We start from the raw sequence: 20,986 nt of genomic DNA on the forward strand, positions 1-20,986 counted from the left end.
CATCATCACCAAAAATCAGCCCATTCCAAAACTTCTAACCCCATCTAAAATAGTTTACAAAAAATGGACGGTCCACGATTTTTCAACTTGTAAACACAGGTTAGAAGTTTTGGAATGGGCTGATTTTTGGCGAGGATGATCTCCTCACCGTAGAGATCATCCTCACCAAAAATCAGCCCATTCCAAAACTTCTAACTCATGTTTTGAAAAATGTTTTGTCAAAAAGTTAGCCATTGAACGCTTCCCATATATATATATAGGGTCCCGTTCAACACCAAACATTTTGGCCAACATTTTAGCCAATCATTTTTGTCCTACATGGGTTAGAAGTTTTGGAATGGGCTGATTTTTGGTGAGGATGATCTCCTCACCGTAGAGATCATCCTCACCAAAAATCTGCCCATTCCAAAACTTCTAACCCATGTTTTGCCAAAATGTTTGGTGTTGAACATTTCCCATATATATATATATATATATATATATATATATGGGAAATGTTCAACACCCTAAGCTTTACCATACACTTTAAATATATATATATATACATAGGGAAATGTTCAGCAACAAACATTTTGGCAAAACATTTTTCAAAACATGGGTTAGAGGTTTTGGAATGGGCTGATTTTTGGTGAGAATGATCTCTACGGTGAGGTGATCATCATCACCAAAAATCAGCCCATTTCAAAACTTCTAACCCCATCAAAAATGATTTACAAAAAATGAACGGTCCACAATTTTTCAACTTGTAAACTGCGGCTAGAAGTTTTGAAATGGGCTGATTTTTGGTGAGAGTGATCTCCTCACTATAGAGATCATCCTCACCAAAAATCAGCCCAATCCAAAACCTCTAACCCATGTTTTGAAAAATGTTTGTCAAAATGTTTGTTGCTGAACGGGACCCATATATCTATATATATATATTTTATTTTTTTTAAACTCAAAAAATCATTTTTTATTTTTTAATTTATCCGATATTTTCCCAACTTTATCGACTTTTTCCAAAGCTTTCTATTGCCGAATTATTCTGAATCCCTCCACCCTACCCAACCGAACTCCCCACAGTTACCAATGGGCGATCATTACAAACTATGAGTCATGGATAAAGATGAAAGGGTATTTCTAGCTTGAAAGTATGGAAGTGACATTAATAATAGATAAAGTCAACAATAGGAATAAAATCATTATTGATCAAATAAGTCAACGGGGCACCCCCTTCAGCTTGAAAGAAGGGAGGGAGACAAGGCATGTCTTCTAAAGATTTTTCTGCAATATTTTGTCAGCAGCACTAAATATGGGAACGATATCCACTGGTACCTGAAATCAATGGCAGATGATTAACATGACCAAATTTCAGTTTCGTTAATATTATGAAAATAAGGGGCTAAAAAAAACGTGTTTGATGATGATGATGATGATTATTAAAGTGATGCTTCGTGGCATCATTGATCATTTATAAACGAATCTCTAAGTTAAAAACATTGAACACACCTAGTATCTTTGGCACTGTGTTTATATATGGCCATTTCTCATTTATAATACTAGAATTTAGATTAAGCACTTATCTCTTGTGGTCGTTACAAATAAACGCAATTTTGATTGCAAGGCAAAACACTGGCAAATCATTTACTGTGGAAACTCGTATTTCACCGTGTTTGACAGCAAAGTAAATTTTAAAAGTGGGGATAAGGATTTGCTTCTTCAAGTGGAAAATCTTTTCTCACTGCTCCCCCCTAGGAAAACGATTTGCACAAGAGACCAAAATTTGGATCTCATAAATGCTCCCCACTTTGCATTTAAACTTAATATAATCAGGTCATTTTGGTCAAAAACAAATAAAATTGCAACCCATGACTCCATAATCCCGATAATCAAGGTTGTTAGTTTTCAAAACTACAAAAAATATCCTTTTTAACAATAATAATAATAATAATAAATAAATAAAAAAACCCTTATTGATTTGCATTTAAGAAAAGAGCACCATACCTTAATTTTTTCCAGTCTATCAAGTGCAACTCGCAATGGTTGCGTCATTTCGCAGTATTCCTGAAGGAGTGCCTTTGCAGCAGCTTTGTCACCTTTTGCCTGTATTGTTAGTATCTCCCTGCTTAAGCCCTCAACAGCTCCTTCAACCTTTCAATAGCACAACAAATTTTATGCCTTGGAAATTTGTTCCTTGAGAACTCTAAATTGTAAAACTCAGAAACTATGGAATGGTACCTCGGCAAAATTGACAGAAAATGTCCCATCTGAGTGTAAAATAAAAGCTCCTTTCTCGAATAACCAATTAAACTGCAAAGCTTGTCCTTTTCTGGTTCATTTAGTAACAAATCAGTCAAAAATTGAATGCAGTAGCAGTAAACACTTAACGGGCCATTAAGTAAGATAAAACGATCAGTAACTACCCATGTGCTTCGTCTAACCCAAAACGTATTGATCGGAAGCATCCCGCAAGGAAAGAAACATACATAGACTTTACCAAGGTTTTCGGAAGCAATCCCTGCAGCAAGGAGAGAGAAAATTCATCAAATAGATCCCAATAAACATTTTAGGCCTTAAAATTAGAAGACTATCAAAGAGAACAAAAATTTTAAGTTATTTATTGGAGAAATAACTTTCAACATTAGAGAAGAAACAAACAAGTTTATTACCTTCAGCCTTAGTAGAATGACTCGATTTGGAAATTGTGAGCATTTTATTTCAGAGGGAATATAAAGTACCAATGGCTAAACCCCCATGAAATAAGCTTACTACTATGAATTGCAATCTAATCAACAAATTGTAACCATCCAATCTATTGATTATTTGAACGATAAATGTGTGGTTATAATTAATCAACCGGGCTCGTTATTCACGTTGTAGATTGAAGTGGCATTGTTAATGATGTGGTGTATCTCATGCACTGAATTGCAATTCTTACTCGTCTCCATCAAATGAATGTGTATCTTTGAGCACTATGAGTTTGTCAACATTCACACACCAAGAAGATGGCCGCCTTCGAAGAATTTTGTCGATGAAAAATTGCCTGGTGATCATCATTATGTTCATCATCAAAGCCTTATCCCAAAAACTTGTAATAAGGTGGAACAATTCACATTGCTTCATTCATTTCTCTCCAATCCATGTTTTCTATTAATTCAAGTATTTCCATATCCACTCCATCAATCCAATGTCCTCTAGAAGCTTCAACTTGCATGTGTTCCTTCTAAAAAAGAAGGTTGTCAGTCTGAGTTGCAAATGATCAAACCATCTCAATCGACTTTCCCTTCGTTTATCACCTATTAAGGCTACTCCTACATTTTCATAAACGAGTTTATTTCTAATTTAATCTTTTCTGTCTATCCACTCATCCATCTTAGCATCCTCATCCAAGTTGTGCCAATCTATAAACATTTTTCTTGATCCTACAACATTTCACTCCATAACACATAGTCAAGTCTTACTAGGTTCCTATAAAATTTTCCTTTCAAATTGATTAAGCTACATCAGAAAGAGCACTTCAGAATCGCACCTCCCCATTACCCATATAGCTTTAATTCTAAGGAAACTATCTATCTCAATTTCTCTCCATCTGTTGAATAACTCTATTTATTAGTGTTTTTATTTTTGTTGTCCTTTTTAGTCTTTTCAACTTATGAGAATATGTAATCACCTTTAAAGCCTAATTAGGGCTTAGTAATTAAATGATTATTGAGTTCTCTCAATTCAACTTGGTATCAAAGCCTACCTCATCGCCCCCACCCCTCCTTGCTACAAACCCCTTCCTCTCTTAAATCCATATTTAATAGATCTTGAAAGACACTTCTCGTCTTCGATTAGAACATCACTCCTAAAGGGGTTTTATCGTACCATGCGATAGAGTTGTTAGAATACATTAAAGCCCTACAGCAACAACAGAGTTGTTGTTAGGCCAAAACGATGGCCCTTGGATCATCCACAGAACCTTGCGACAATAGTTGTGACAGTATCATAGTCTGTGGATGCCTTTGATGACCTGCGATAGCAACTGATTAGTCTGTGGAGACTTGCGATAGCACCTGGGGTGCCTTTGAAGACCTGCGACAACAACTGCATAACCTGTTGAGGCTTATGATAGCACTTGGGGTGCCTTTGGTTTCCGATCACAGCAGCAAGGCTGTTTCGGGGTTATGCTCACATCAGTGTGGTTGTTTGAAGGTAACAACAACAACTTGTTGTTTGAAGCTTACGGCAGCACCAAAACTGCCCCTTGGTGCCCTACGATTGAGTTAATTACTATTCTGGTCACCTACAACAGTATTTGATCACCTTCCACGTCTTACGATTGTGTATTGCCACCTTTAGGGTGCTGCGATCAATTTCTTATTTGAACTCTCTTCAAACCAAAGCACATTGACTTTTTGATGGCCTCCGAGACATCTTTTTCCTCGATCACTAGTAATAGTGATGGATCGGGTGGTCTTCCCTCTCATTCGACCGACTTTCCAGGCATCCAAATTACCACCTTGAAATTAGATGGTCCTAATTATCTTCTTTGGGCACGATCGGTTGAAATGTTTATTGGTGGAAAAGGAAAAATCAGTTACCTCACAGGGGCAGACAAACAACCTACACTAGGGGTGTCAATGGATAGCCGAAATCCGACTTCGACTTCGAATTCGAATTCGAAAATCCGGATATTATCAGAAATTTTCGGATATCGGATTCGGATTCGGATGTTATTTTATAATTCGAATGAGTTTCGGATACGAATTCGGATATTGCAAAATCCGATTCGATAATATCCGGTCCGATATAATATACATATTATGTATTCATGTTTTACAACAAAACTTTTATATATGTATATATAAGTGTCGTGTATGCATGTTATACAACAAAACAAAACTTTTTAACTTTATCTTCTCTCACGTCTCACCGCACAAGATCCAGTAGCCATTAACGATCGGTGAGGGGTTTTTCGACTGTGAGTTCCATACCCATCGTCTTCTCCGGCCGGCGACATCTAGGTACACATTTTCTCTTCCTCTCTCTCTCTCTCTCTTCCTTTCTCTCGCCTCTCGGTAAAATCCGACCGACGGACCATAACCATCGTGACCGACAAGCTTCCAAAGATACACACTCTCTCTCTCTCTCTTACACACACAATAAAACCCTATTTTATCCGATTTAAAGACTGAAATAGTTAGAAGATTAAAAAACAAAATGAAAATCGATTTGTTTTTTTTACCGATTGAGAATGATGGTATTTTATAACATTTTTTTTTTCGAATCGAATATTATCGAATATCCGATACACTTTTCGAATTCAAATTCGAATGTTTGTTAGTGATATCGGATCGGATTCGGATTCGAATTCGGATATCATCATTTTTTTTCGGATTCGAATTCGGATATAGTACTATCCGTTGACAGCCCTAACCTACGCCAGCTAACACTACTTACCCCCAATGGTTTGCTAATAACTCTATGGTCCGTTCTTGACTGGTTACATCTATGCAACCACACATTACTGTTGATTTTATGTTCTCCAAGACCGCAAGCCAGATATGGGAGTCCACAAAGAGTATTTACTCGCAACGTCAAAACAATGTCCAGATCTTTAATTTAGAGCGTGAGATTTCCCGCCTTTTACAAGGTGACTCTTCAATCACCACCTATATATCACAACTTCGTGCTCAATGGGAAGAGTTGACCTTTTATTTCTCGTCCTATGCTTGAAAAGACACTCTTGATGAGGTATTATATGCGTCGATTATGGATAAGAATCGAGTCTTTTAGTTTTTAACCGATCTTCGGGATGAGTTTGAGTATACAAGAGTTCATTTATTGGATATAGATCCCTTTCTGTCCCTACAAATTACGTATTCTTATGTCTTAACTGATGAGAGTCGTCATACGACAGTCCTACCCCACTCTTCTGGAGACCACTCTACAATGCTTGTTCTTATACCTTCTCCACAGCCTCCCAGTCGATCTCTGCCTAACATCAACAATATAAGTGTGATCATTGTGGAAAGTTGGGTCACGTGAAGGTCTGTTGCTATGCGCTTCATGGTCATCCTAATTAACAATGTCAACTGTCTCAACGATTGACAAGTTCGGTATCTATGTCCCAGGCTGAGATTGACAAGTTCAGGCAATTTTTCAATCAAATGGAAACTTCATCTCAGCTGGTATCTACTTTCGCTCACTCAGGTACCTTTGCATTTACACACAGTATTTCCACCACTTCCTCACCATGGATCATTTATTCTGGTGCTCAAATAACATGATCGGTACGTCCTCCCTATTCAACACCTATAGTGTTTGTTCTAGTCATCGCAAGGTTCCCCTTGATGATGGTTCTTTATCTATTATCACTGGTCAAAGTCATTTTTCTATTACACCTTCTTTATCCTTAACTAATTCACTGCATGTTTCTCAACTTACTATTATCTTATCTCTGTTAGTAACATTACCAAACATTTGAATTGTAGTGTAATCTTTTATCCCTCTCATTGTGTCTTTCAAGATCTGGAGTCGAAGAGGACGATTGGCACTAGATGTGAAATGAATGGCTTGTATCTCTTGGACCCACTAATTTTACCTAGCACTCAATTCTGTTTCTCAACTTAGTAGTCGCAGTCAGACTAATAAGGCAATGCATTGGCACTTACACTTAGACCATATTTCCTTTGGATATTTGAAACACATGTTCCCTCTTTTATTTAATAATGCCAATTTGCTTAATATTTCTTATGAAACTTGTCAATTAGCTAAACATGTTCATTCTCATTGTCCTATTAATATGAATACTACTGCACTTGCTCTATTTGACCTAATACAGCCTAATGTATGGGGTCCTTCCCCCGTCGCATCCACTATTGATTTTCGATATTTTGTCTTGTTCATCAATGACCACAGCCGTACCACTTGGGTCTATCGTATGAAACACAAGAGTGAAGTATATGGATTTTCAAGCAATTTCTTGTTATGGTTCATACCCAGTTTGGTCGTACCATCAAGACTTTTCGTTCAAATTATGGTACGAAATATACCTATAATGAGGTATTGAAGTTTTGTTTAGAGTCTGGCATTGAGCATCAAATATCCAACGTTAAGACTAGTTGACCAGAAAGGAAAAATCGCCATATTTTGGAAATAACCCGTGCCCTCTCTATTGGCATGAACGTGCCACAATCCTATTGGGCCGATGCAGTTCTTACTGTTGTTTACCTTATTAACTGGACCCCCTCCCGGGTTCTTTAGTTTGCTACTCCCTTCCTTCAGCTCCATCCGGATCATTCATTTTTTCCACTTCTTTCGCATGTGTTTGGGTGCGTCTGCTTTGTTCAAATTCTTAACCAAACTCGTACTAAACTTGACCCTAAGCCATAAAATGTATTTTTTTAGATTATTCCTCTACCCAATAAGGATACCACTGTTATCATCCTCCCTCTCGAAGGCGTTTCATTTCTCGGGATGTTTTTTTCTTTGAACATACCCCATATTACATTGAGTCAATTGATATTCAATCTGAGTGATTTCCTCTAGATTCCCCTGATGATGACATCTTTACCTTGTTTTCCTCTTCCCATTCTTGTTCCTCCGTCTGCATTTCCTGTCAGTCCGTCACCTCCTCCAATGCAGATTTACTCTTGGCAGCCCCGCAATACTACTATCACTTCTAAGCTAGACCAGCTCACTTCCTTGTCTCCAGCTCTGCCTCCTACTATCCCTTGTGATGATCATCTTATCGCTACTTACAAGGGTAAGCACACTTGTACTTATCCCATTTCTGATTATGCTCTCTCACCCTCCTATTGGAGTTTTCTTGCTTTTGTTTCCGTTGTTTCTCTTCCTAATGTTTTTGCAGAGGCTATTGTCCATCTTAAGTGGCGAGCAACTGTGATTGATGAATTGAATGCTCTTAAAGAAACTCAGAATTAGGAACTAGTTCCTCTTCCGCCTGGGAGTAAGTTTGTGAGATGCCACTGGGTGTTCACCATTAAGCATAATCCTGATGGTTCTATTATTCGTTATAAGGCCCGTCTGGTAGCTAAAGGTCATGCTCAGTGTAGAGGTCATTTTTGTGATTGACCTTGAGATCTCATTTTTAACAAGATCATTTACTAATAAATCATAGAAATCATGAAAAATAACGAAAAAGAACACAAAAAGATTTTTTATGTGGTTTGGCAAACGTGCCTACTTCCACGAGCTCAAGGAGCCGTTTCATTATAAATCTCAGATTTACATAGTCTCCTCTCTCTCTCTCTCTATCTTTCCTCCTCCCCCCCTTTTACAATATCCTCAAGGTCTTTAAATAGAGAAACCCTAATTAGAGTCTTAAACCTAATTAATTACAATTGACCACATTGTCCCTTATAAAAAATAACTACATAAAAAAAAAAAATCCTTTTAAATTAGGATTCTTCCTTCATAAACTAGAATACTCTTCAAATAATGCCACGTGTCTGCCTCGGGATGTGTGTTTATAGTGTAAATGAACAATCCAGATGAAAAACGATTTTATCCCTCCACACAACCCCCTCTCGAAGGTGAAGATTGATACATCAAGATCCACCTTCCAGAAATACTTTTGACTTAATTAAGCACCATCGAACTAGTATGATTCTTGATCCCCTGGGCTTATTTTTTGCAAATTTGATATTCAACTCAATTGAGCCTCCATAATAAATAGATGTTCCAATAATAGACTTAACTATGAACTGTACTTGATTTCCTTTATGAGCCAAAATTCTGATAAATGCTAGAAAAACCGACCGAAATCCCAGATCGGGCTTGGATCGCAGAATGATCCAAAACTTTGATAAATAATAAAAGAACCAACCAAAATCTTAGATCGAGCTTGGATCCCAAAACAATCCAAGACTTTGGTAATAGAAGAACCGACCGAAGTCCCAGATTGGACTTGGATCCCAAAATGATCCAAGACTTGGATAATAGAAGAACCGACCGAAGTCTCAAATCAGGCTTAGATCCCAAAATGATCCAAGACTTAGATAATCAATAGAATAACCAACCGTATTGGATTTCACATCACTCACCTCATAGAGTGATGCTCGGTTCTGGGAGGAATCAACCTTATTAGAGTTTCGTGCCACTCACCTCATAGAGTGACACACGGGTCCACAGAGGGAATCGACCTTATTAGAGTTTTGTGCCACTCACCTCATAGAGTGACACACGGGTCCGTAGAGGGAACTGACCTTATTAGAATTTCATGCAACTCACCTCATAGAGTGACACACGGGTCCGTAAAGGGAACCAACCTTTTCACCTTATAAAAATTTGCTGAACCGACTTGAAAAACTTGAACCAATAGAGATCACAACGTTCATAAAATATAATCATTTTATCTTGGTGGGTTAGAATTATGGGCTGAACCTCCCACATCAACGGAGTCCTTAAACTCAATCAAGTTGGGTACGACGTTAGCCCCCATACTACTTTAAATCGAGCCTCCTCAAGTAACAAATTAGGTCACATGGGACCCTTATTACGAGCTCGAACTAAGCCCCCAATCATACAACAATAAATTGAATTATAAATTAAGCTACTTAACTCACTGGAGTCTGTAGACTCGATCGAGTTGGACATGGAACTATCCCCCAAAATTTTCTTTTTGTCGAGCCAACCAAACAAATAATTGGGACCAAACTAGGCCCCCAAGCATTAGCCCCCATGTTAATTTAATGATGAGTTAACTCGCGTAATATATAGGGTCACATAGCACTTTATTATGCGCGTGACCTAAGCCCCCGAGCGACTTTGTTAACCCGGTGCGATTTGGTGGGAATTGGGGGTCCCTAATAAATCAAATCGGTCCAATGCACATTTCTTAACTTTTTGTTTCCTTATACAAGAATGTGGATCCAATATACAACAAATACTAATGTGTGTACCTTTTATTACTATTGCTATTTATTTTATTGGACAAGCCAAGCAATGAAATTAAATTTTCTATATTTACCTTTTTAATGTAAATAATAAATAATACCTGATAGAATCGGTGTTTTACTTATAGGTATCCTTCCTGCGGAGTACGTTCGTTGTGAGAGTGCACGAGCCCCTGAGCAAGCATTGAAGCTGTTGGTGACAACCCATGGCTACATAAATCAATATGGGTCATGAACCCATTAAATAAGTTTGGAAATATCATGTTGGTCCTGGTGATATCAACACCTTCAAGCATTGTAGCTGCTGGTGACAACCCATGGCTACAATAAACAATTAGGGTCATGAACCCATTAAATAAGTTTGGAAATATCATGTTGGTCCTGGCAATATCAACACCTTCACAACTTAACCCAAACTTTTTATCTTCTGTTTCTTTCATTCTTAGTCTCCTCCGCATTTCATCGAACACCCGGTTGGCATCATCAATCTTGCCTTCAGAATAAGGATCAATAGCCATAGAACCATATCTAGCCAACCTAGGAACCCTTCCTCTAACAATTAAGCCTTTAATCCCTTCCATGCTTTCCCTTCCAAAATGCCCAAAGCCTTTAGTCTCTTCCTCGATATCTTGCCAAGAATTTCCATGGCTTACCAGAACCTATACAACATCACCCACCAAAGATAAAATTAGTGAGGTGAAAACAAGAGGTAGCCCCATCAAGAAACCCAATGGTCTGCCCCTTCTTCCTTCATCTCTCTTTTTTTTTTTCTTTTTACAACCCCTTTTTATTCTCGCTGCTAGAGCCCTCAAACCTGAGTTTTTTATTAAGAATCCGTGTGTACCCTTAGACAACGGGCACGATTTGAACCATGGTTGCCACCATTAATCCTCAGTGTAATCTACTGCCAATCGGCACCTCCCACACGGTTTTACATCAACCTTCTCAAAATCCTCTCCCTTTCTTCCTCGGCCAAATTAAAATAAAAAACCCTCAATCATCGAAGGGTTCCTCTAGGTGATAGCCCCAAATTTCTGATAGAGACCTCATAACTAAACATGGCTTCTTTAATTTGATTTCACCAACGTGATTTTCGTGAGTGTTCCTCCTTCGTTTCCCACGGACGGCGCCAATTGTGGAGATCATTTTTGTGATTGACCTCGGGATCCCATTTTTAACAAGATCATTTACCAATAAATCATAGAAATCATGAAAAAATAACGAAAAAGAAAAAGAACACAAAAAGATTTTTTACGTGGTTCGGCAAACGTGCCTACGTCCACGGGCTCGGGGAGCCATTTCATTATAAATCTAAGATTTACATAGTCTCCTCTCCCCATCTCCATCTTTCCTCCTCCCCCTTTTTACAATAGCCTCAAGGTCTTTAAATAGAGAAACCCTAATTAGAGTCTTAACCCTAATTAATTACAATTGACCACATTATCCTTTATCCAAAATAACAATTACATAAAAAAAAAGGGGAAGAATCCTTTTAAATTAGGATTCTTCCTTCATAAACTAGAATACTCTTCAAATAATGCCACGTGTCTACCTCGGAATGTGTGTTTATAGTGTAGATGAACAATCCAGATGAAAAACGATTTTATCCCTCCACACATGGCTCGGCTGCCAGGGATCAAACCCAGGTCACCCGCGTGACAGGCGGGAATACTCACCACTATACTACAATGACATGTCACTCTAACCCATAATTCTAATCCACCAAGATAAAATGATTATATTCTACGAACGTTGTGATCTTTGTTGGTTCAAGTTTTTCAGGTTAATTCAACAAATATTTATAAGGCGAGAAGGTCGGATCCTAATAAGGTCGATTCCCTCTACAGACCCGTGTGTCACTTTATGAGGTGAGTAGCACGAAATTCTAATAAGGTCGGTTCCCTCTGTGGACCCGTGTGTCACTCTATGAGGTGAGTTGCACGAAACTCTAATAAGGTCGGTTCCCTCTGCGGACCCGTGTGTCACTCCATGAGATAAGTGGCACGAAACTCTAATAAGGTCAGTTCCCTCTATGGACCCATGTGTCACTCAATGAGGTGAGTGGCATGAAACTCTAATAAGGTCGGTCTCTCCCGGACCCGAACATCACTCTATGAGATGAGTGATGTGAAATCCAATACAGTTGGTTATTCTTCTGATTATCAAAATCTTGGATCATTTTGGGATCCAAACTTGATCTGGAACTTCGGCCGGTTCTTCTATTATCTAAGTCTTGGATCATTTTGGGATCCAAGCCTGATCTGGGACTTCGGTCGGTTCTTCTATTATCAAAGTTTTGGATTGTTTTGGGATCCAAGCCCGATCTGGGATTTCGGTCGGTTCTGTGGTTATTTATCAAAGTCTTGGATCATTTTGGGATCCAAGCCCGATCTAGGATTTCGGTCAATTCTTTTATTATTTATCAAAGTCTTGGATCATTCTGGGATCCAAGCCTGATCTGGGATTTCGGTCGGTTCTTCTAGCATTTATCGGAATTTTGGCTCATTAAGAAAATCAAATCTAGCTCACAGTCAAGTCTATTATTGGAACATCTATTTATTATGGGAGCTCAATTGAGTTGAATATCAAGTTCGCAAAAAATAAGCTTCGGAGATCAAGAATCATACTAGTTCGATGGTACTCAATCAAGTCAGAAGTATTTCTCGAAGGCAGATCTTGATGTATCAATCTCTACCTTTGAGAGGGGGTTGTGTGGAGGGATAAAATCGTTTTTCATCTGGATTGTTCATCTACACTATAAACACACATCCCGAGGCAGACACATGGCATTATTTGAAGAGTATTCTAGTTTATGAAGGAAGAATGCTAATTTAAAAGGATTCTTCCCCTTTTTTTTATGCAATTGTTATTTTGGATAAGGAACAATGTGGTCAATTGTAATTAATTAGGGTTAAAACTCTAATTAGGGTTTCTCTTTATAAAAACCTTGAGGCTATCGTAAAAGGGGGGGGAGGAAGAAAGATAGATCTATAGTGAAACGACTCCCCGAGCCCATGGACGGAGGCACGTTTGCCAAACCACGTAAAAAACCTTCTTGTGTTCTTTTTCTTTTTCGTTATTTTTTCATGATTTCTATGATTTATTGGTGAATAATCTTGTTAAAAATGAGATCTCGAGGTCAATCACAAAAATGACCTCCACACCCAGACTTATGGAATTCATAATCAGGAGGCATTTGTTCTTGTTGCCAAGATGACCACCATTCGAGTTCTTTTTTCTATTGCTGTTATCAGAGGGTGGCCCCTCTTTCAGTTAGATATCAAGAATGCATTTCTTAATGGTGATCTTCAGGAAGAGTCTATATGGTCTAACCTCCCGATTTTCTTCCAGCTACTTCCTCTGAATATGTCTGTTGTCTTTGTCGTTCTCTCTATGGACTGAAGCAGGCTCCTCGTGCATGGTCTAAGCACTTTACTAAGGTAATGCATCAGTTTGATTTCTATCAGAGTTTTGTTGATTATACCCTTGTCTTGTGTCACTCCTAGGGAAAAATTGTCCGTGTGATTGTTTGTGGATGATATTGTGCTTATTGGAGATGATTGTAACGGCATTACAGCGGTAAAATCTTACTTAGGTCGTCAATTTGAGATTAACGACCTTGAGCATCTTAACTATTTTTTAGGCATTGAGATTGCACGGTCCTACTCTGGTATCTTTATCTCTCAGCGGAAATATGTCCTTGATTTACTCAATGACTCCAGTCAGCTTAATTCTCGTCCCGCCGATACTCCTATTGAGTAGAATTATAGGTTTACTGATTCTAAGGGCGAGTGTTTGTCGGATATTGGCCAGTATCAGCTTCTTGTGGGAAAATTGATCTACTTGTCTATGATTTGTCCCGATATTACCTATGATGTTAGTATTGTAAGTCAATTTATGCACTCTTCTCGCACATCTCATCTTACTGTTGTTTATCGTATTCTTAAATATCTTAAGGGATATCCTGGTCATGGTATTTTGTTCAGTAATCATGGTCATTTTCATGTTGAGGCATGAACTAAGGCAAATTATGTTGGTTCAATGACTAATAGACGGTCCACTTCTAGGTACTGTACTAAAGTTGGTGGCAACTTAGTAACTTGGTGTAGTAAGAAGCAGGATGTGATTTCTCGGTTCAATGTTGAGTTAGAATATAGTGCTATGGCACTTGGAGTGTGTGAGTTGTTGTACCTCAAGACCTTACTAGCTGATTTGTGTCTTCCTGTGATAGCCTCATTTTCACTATATTGTAATAAATCAACTATTAACATAACAACAAATCCAGTTCAGCATGACAGAACGAAGCATATCGAAGTTGATGGACATTTTATTAGAGAGAAAATTATTTTTTGGCAGATTTGTACTCCCTTTGTTCCTACATCTCAACAACTTGCCGATATTCTTATTAAAGGTATTAGCAAAACTGCCTTTGAAGATGTCTTATCCAAGTTGGGCGTTACCGATATTCATGCACCAACTTGAGAGAGAGTGTTGAATAACTTTATTTATTAATGTTCTTATTTTTGTCGTCCTTTTTAGTCTTTTCCACTTATGAGAATATGTAATCACCTTTAAAGCCTAATTAGGGCTTAGTAATTAAATGAATATTGAGTTCTCTCAATCATTTTGGGATGTTTAATAGCTATCAGGTTAAACTTCCCATTCCTTTCTCTATGCATTATCACTTAAGTTACACACTATATACTCCGTCTTGGTCCTATTTATTCTAAATCCTTTGGGGCTCCAAAAGACCTCTCTGAAATTGTATGTTTGTGTTACTCCATATCTAGTCTCATCAACTAACCATCCCACTATCTGCAAAAAAAATTACCTAGTCTCCAAAGTTTCCCTGTCATAACTTACCAACCAAATGCCCCTTGCCAATGAAGAACTTCTCAGATAGAAGCATAGAAGTGAAGATCGAGTATTACTGGGACATTGTCCCAAAAGAGGATATCCACTTAGTCAATCATTGGTGACCTCTATTGGGGATTCAAACTGTCACAATACAGGCTTCACCATGGGCTCAATATTGGTCATACTCAAGGATTTGGATTTTCAATAACCACTAAGCAATGGGGATGGAATCTTTCCCCACATTTTTTTCTTTTCTTTTCTTTTTGCTACTTTTGTTGTCTTCTTTTTGGAGTCCACTTGGTATTATAGGTGTAAGCCCCTAAATGATCTGAAATCATTTATTATTATTTATTTAATTTCATTTGCTTGCTTAGCACGTGCACACACACACACACACATTCATTAAATATCAATATCATTCATGATGAAGAAAGGATCATGTGTCTTCCTCTTTCAAATGTATGATGCCATATGCAACAAGGTCAAAGTTGTAGTTCATTCCTCGGGAAATGCTCAAAAAAATGAGGAGATCCTTAAATACAGAGGAAAATGGAAGTTTCAATTGAAGCTAATCCATGTAGAAATAAGTCTTACCTGAGTCTCCACTCGATCATGACACTCTATCCAACAGAGGAAGATATATTAAGTACGCTATTTTTTATTTTTTATTTTTTATTTTTGACATAAAAGTATGCTATATTTGGATCTAAAAGGTTCTAACGAAAAGAATCTTCAACCATCAATGAAGTCATGGAAAAATAAAAAAAAGAAAGAAGGTCAAGCAAAGTGTTTTTACTTAATTCTGGGATAGGAGAATAGGAAAGCTTTTACAGCTCCACATAGGAAAATCATTCCAACACTTGAGGATGAAGATGGAAAGTAAGAAGTATCAAGTCCAAACTCACCCAATTTATAAAGGCTAGGAATAATTAATAAGCAAAATGTAACATCTCTGACATTTACATCTTATGCAAAACTGAGTAGGCACAATAATGATCCCGAGAAAAGACCAAAAGGTGCCTTAAAGATCGAAAAAGGGCAAGCACAATTACTTTTACCAAATACGATACCTTGAAAGAATTGGCAGAATATTAATGCCTAATGAGTGATGTGCGAGAAGAAATCTAAAGACCCAAGGGCATGGCATTGGTTGTTAATACTGTGTTTTTGTCAATCCTGAGATTTTGGTGTATGTCAATTTTGCTCCTATTGGAAAGCATGTGAAGACATCGACAACAACACGCAAGGTCAAACACTTCAACGAAACGTTTCATGTGTGCTCAAGACCAAAAAAGGTAATAAGACCACCGAAACCATGCCCCTTCACCAAGATGATCTTTAGGTCAATTATTATTAGTAAAAATGTGTAGTTTTCCAACTTGATTGATCATCGGAATTTCAGAAAACATAAAATGTCTGAAAAATGGTATTTTATAGTTCTAAGAATAGTAATTTCGGTGCCACCGAAAATCTCCCCTTGCCACCAAAAATCAGCTCTTTTCGATTAACAGAATGGGTGTCTATTCGGTTACACTGAAAGTACGCAACGGTTAAAAATATAATCATTGCAATTTTCGGTACCACCGAACTGATTTTCAGTGCCACCGATCATAGAGTTGTTGCCAACTTTGTTTCTTTATATTGAGAAGCATTGGCTTCACTTGGGCTTGATCATTCTTGAGGATTTGAGCTCCCAGCTCCCCTATAAACTTTGGAGCATCCTCAACACCCTTGAGAACCTAGATTTAGTTGAGACCATCTTCAACCTCCTCTATGCCTCTCACCTAGATCCTTCTTCACATTACCTCAACCCTTGGATCACATTGGCTCATCTATTAGAACAAGGAGCAGAAGTTAAAGGAGTGAAACACGAAAAGCTGAAGAACTTGATGACATGATTGGAACATCGGACCAACGAAAAAGCTCTCATATACTCAAGGATTCGAAGACCTCAAAAATGTGATCGGCATATGTCTAGCATTTGAGTGAGTCTTTGTTATTTTGTTTTTCATTTCAAAATCACTGTAAGAGGTTACTTGGTTCAACCCTAAAAACCAAGCTCTTATTAGAATCTATGACTCTTAACAAGAGTAGAGGTTCATGAATTTCCAAGAGACAAAATTCACCATTTCGAGAAAATGCGATTCTCTCGGTCTTAAGGTTTTAGAATTTAGCCTAAGTACAAATATTCTGTGTAAACGGTTAAAGGTGAACCACGAACATTTTTTGACAGTGATCACCAAGTTCGAAGAGAAGAATTTTGGGAATGGATGTAGGCTAGTTTCCGAACCACTATAAAATTGCGTGTCTTGTGTTTTTGCAAGTGCCTCTATGAACTTACACTTAAATGAATAAAGCAAATGCTTTTGAACTATGGGATCTCTCAAGATACGATAAGCCTATTCTGTAACAATACTAGTGCCATCGACATCTCTAAGAACCCAGTCTAGCACTCTCAAACTAAGCACATTGATATCCAGCACCATTTCATTCGTGAGCTCATTGAGGAGCACATCATTATGCTGAAATATGTGCCAATTGAGAGTCAACTTGCTGATATTCTCACTAAGCCATTGGATTCGATGCGGTTTGCTCATTTTCGCAAATCCATTGGAGTTTGCTCCTTCTGAGCACCCATTAATCGAGATACCAGTTGAGTGCTCGAGAGCACTCAAGAAGTACGAAGACTCCCAGTTTTGGTCCAACTTAGTATATCTTTCTTGTTTGGACCTTCTTTTGTTCTTTATAGTTATATCCGAGGTGGTGACCTCATTTCCTGTGGAAATTGCTCGTACAACCATTTTCACGTCCTTTTTTGAGCAGTTTGACCTATTCCTCCGAAATTGTATCCTTTTTGTCCGAACAAGTCCTTATTGGTAAATTTGGGTTCGTAGACCTATATTTGTTCTAAAATATACACATTCTAGTCTCTTGAGTTTGTTTTTATTGGTAAATCCAAGGTTTTTAGCCTCTTTCTGAGTCAATTTTTCATTTGAAAATTTTGGCTCTTGAAATTTCGGTGCTACCGAAAAATTGGGTTCGGTGGGATTTGGTGCCACCGAAAAAATGCGTCGACGCCACCGAAAAGTGACTGAGAGAACCATATTTTAAGTTTGTTTTTTGATTGATTTTTCCTACCTTCATTTTTCTCTCTTCTCTTGCTCTCTAAACCTAGGGTTCTTCTTAAAACTCCATTGTTTTGAGATCTCTCTTCTTCATCTCTTATTTCGGTCGTCGCTTGTCGCATCATGTTGATCATTCTCCTCTAATCGGTTCTTGCCCTCATTTTGGGTGACCTACTCCATGGGGGTCTCGCACAAGTCCTCCTCCGGATAAAGACTTGGATGATGATGAATTGGCATATTGAAAGCGCCCTCGATCTGCGGGGTGCGCGGATCCGCTTTTGACCCTTGAGGTTTGGGGTCGCCACCTAGTTATTATGGTCTAGGAACCAAACTGACTCTAAAACGGATAATGAACTAATCTACTACAGAAAATCTGAATCCGGGGATCATGTTACGGGGTTGGAAGGTGTTAGGCACCAACCCCGCCCGGCCATTACCGGTCTCTACTTATCCCAAATAAATCTACATCGCTAATGACAAACCTAGATTAAAAAAATAATGAAAAAAAGCTTACCTTCGATCTGCAAAAGTGTTATTCCCTCAGATCTGGTGAAAACGGCTCCTTGTACCGTATTCCTTACTTCGTTCTATCTCCGGATCTGATTTCTGATCTCCGAGGTAAGGTATCTCCTTCTTGGATCTGGGTGCTTCGAATTTGTTGTGGATTTTTGGGATGTTTTTGAGAGGTTTTTGGGTGTTTTTTAGGCTAAAATCGAAGCAGGGGTGTTAGGTAAGGAGTTGAGGCTCCAAAATTAGGGTTTTGGAGAGGTTGTGGAGGCTTCTTCACCTACTTTTCCTAGGGTTTTCTCTCTAATACGAAAATAGGGTGTGGAGGCTCCTATTTATAAAGTTTTTAGAAGCATTAGGGTTTGATTAGAGTTTCTTTTAGAGTTTTAATTAGGGTTTTGACTTTGGTCTCATGAGATGTCTTTAGGGCTTTGACTTAGGGTTTTGACTTTAGTCTTATGAGATTGACTTGATTAGTTTAGATTAGGATTTTGATTTAGGGTTTTGACTTTAGTCTTATGAGATTGACTTGACTAATTTAGATTAGGGTTTTGATTTAGGGTTTTGACTTTAGTCTTATGAGATTGACTTTAATACTTGACTTTAGTCTTATTTAATTGACTTTAATTTTGACTTTAGTCTTATTTGATTGACTTTAATATCCTGACTTTAGTCTTGCTTGATTGACTTTAAATTTTTAGAGAACCCCTCTCTATTATATCTTTAATTCTTTGGACCCCCAAATGGAGGGGTCCTTAAAGAAATATCTTGCGAACCCTCAACAATTTTGCCTGAAAGCCTCATTGATCGATTTTTTTGTTCACATTTTAAAAGTAATTTTATTAATGTTTCACTTTACATTATTTAATGATTTATTTATTAATTTCGAAATTTTTAATTATTAAAATTGTGAAATTACCATTTTGCCCTCGGAGAGGATTTTTTACGTTTTAAGTCGTTTTTCCATGTTCCAGGATGTTTTGGAATCAGTTTTTCGTAAGGAATTCAATGGGAATGTTGGTTTTTGTCATTTATGAAATTTTTTGTGTGAAATGGTTGTGAATTTTATGAGGGGTATTTTCGTAATTTTGTCAAATTTTGTGAAAATTGGCGAAATGATTTATTTGGTTTCGATTTGTCGTTTTATGTGTTTGAACGGGTTTTCCTAAGCGTAATGTAAGCTCTAAGGTTGTTTTGATGTTAGGGGTATTTTGGTAATTTAGTCTTTTTTAGTAATTTTTATCGTGAAGCTTCTTTTTGGTCTGCAATATGATGATTTCTACGTTTCTGGGATCGTATTTTCCTAGCGTAGCGTGGTTTCTAAGGTTTTGTCAGTTCGAGATACCTCATCCGGATTTCTGAAAACACATCTGGTGACAAAATAAAGCACTGGAATAAACATCCATCATTGGGAACTTTTGCGATCGGGTTGACGACTTGATTAATCAGGCGGATGCAAAAATGGGGTGTCTACACATATCCGTTGCGTTTGACTACTTTCAAACACCGTCCGATCATTTTTGAACAAAAAATCGAATGTTTGGCGATTCATCCCTTTGGCATCGAGGCCATTCTTCATCGGTTGAGAGGTCCTCGACATAAGTGGTGATGTGTGTTCCCGGAACGAGTCCGGTGGTTTTATGCAAGTATTTCACATTTCTAACTAAATCCTCCATGTATTGAAGTCACCACCTTCAAGGAGCATGTCCCCCAAGTCACGTTGATCCGGCCTGAATTCATTGCGAATCTGCTTGGAATTGCGTGTACACGTGAACGTATTCCTAACCCTATCGGTGACTTAGGCGCTCGTTGTCGTGCTTGCAAAAGCTTACTATTGATATCGAGAAGCCTACATGGATTAAAGGATGTGTTCTCCATGCCACAGACATGCCTACGCATCTTCGAATATTGCACCAGATTTTCATCTCTAATTTGTATCCATGGGCTCGCAACGCCATGAAACTCACATTGTTCAAGTGCGATATTATGTAATGTGTCACCACGGAGCATCCTCTATGCCTCACGACGCTCATATTGGAATATCTTAGTTCGGTTGCACAATCGAAGGGCACCTCTGACAGTCTCGGATTTGGTCATTTAGTTTCGAGATTGGCACTAGAGTGTGGCTTGGCTCCTTGGCGCCCCCCCCCCCAAAAAAAAAAAAAAAAAAAAAAAAAAAACTAATCCCCGTTAAGGCTTTTGGGGCCTCTAACATTAAGAATATGGGCATTAAATTGCCTCCTGGAGTCGTTCCTGAGCCCCCACCTGCCCTGCAGCCAGAGAACATACCAACTCCTGCACAGCACGCAGAGGATATCCCCGCTCATTTCGACCCACGATTGGCCGATCCAGTTGATGACCCTTTTTTGCTTGCTAACCCGGAGACTAACATGAGTCTTGGTTGACAACCATTGCGCAATGTCAACTCGAGTTTCTCTAGCACCAGTACCGTGTGGACTCTTAGCTCAAGAAGATCCAGCGGTATCTCAAGAGCCTCGTCTGTGCTTGTATTCCAGGAGGGGATCCACCTTCAGACGACAGCCCAGATCATTTTGGTGCCTCGAATGCAGTCTAGGATAGTCAATTATGTTCTTTTTTGGTCCTGGGTCTAGCAGT

The 20,986-nt window shown here is 38.3% G+C and overlaps 1 protein-coding gene across 3 annotated transcripts in view; it reads right to left on the bottom strand.

Annotated features, from left to right (window-relative positions):
- Positions 1 to 1,096: 1,096 nt before the first annotated feature.
- LOC147410738 (nudix hydrolase 3-like) overlaps positions 1,097 to 20,986 on the bottom strand; it is an 84,841-nt gene continuing 64,951 nt past the window's right edge. For all 3 annotated transcript variants that reach the window (XM_086439592.1, XM_086439600.1, XM_086439584.1), the window contains 4 exons: positions 2,403 to 2,497; positions 2,218 to 2,308; positions 1,984 to 2,130; positions 1,097 to 1,314 (listed from right to left, as the gene is read on the bottom strand). In XM_086439592.1, coding sequence (XP_086295718.1) covers positions 1,252 to 1,314; positions 1,984 to 2,130; positions 2,218 to 2,308; positions 2,403 to 2,497 — 396 coding nt within the window. In that variant the 3' untranslated portion in view covers positions 1,097 to 1,251. The remainder of the gene's footprint in view (positions 1,315 to 1,983; positions 2,131 to 2,217; positions 2,309 to 2,402; positions 2,498 to 20,986) is intronic.

This window comes from Akebia trifoliata, chromosome 1 (genome assembly GCF_017979445.1).
Source record: "Akebia trifoliata isolate Shusen 1 chromosome 1, ASM1797944v1, whole genome shotgun sequence".
Classification (NCBI taxonomy): Eukaryota; Viridiplantae; Streptophyta; class Magnoliopsida; order Ranunculales; family Lardizabalaceae; genus Akebia; species Akebia trifoliata.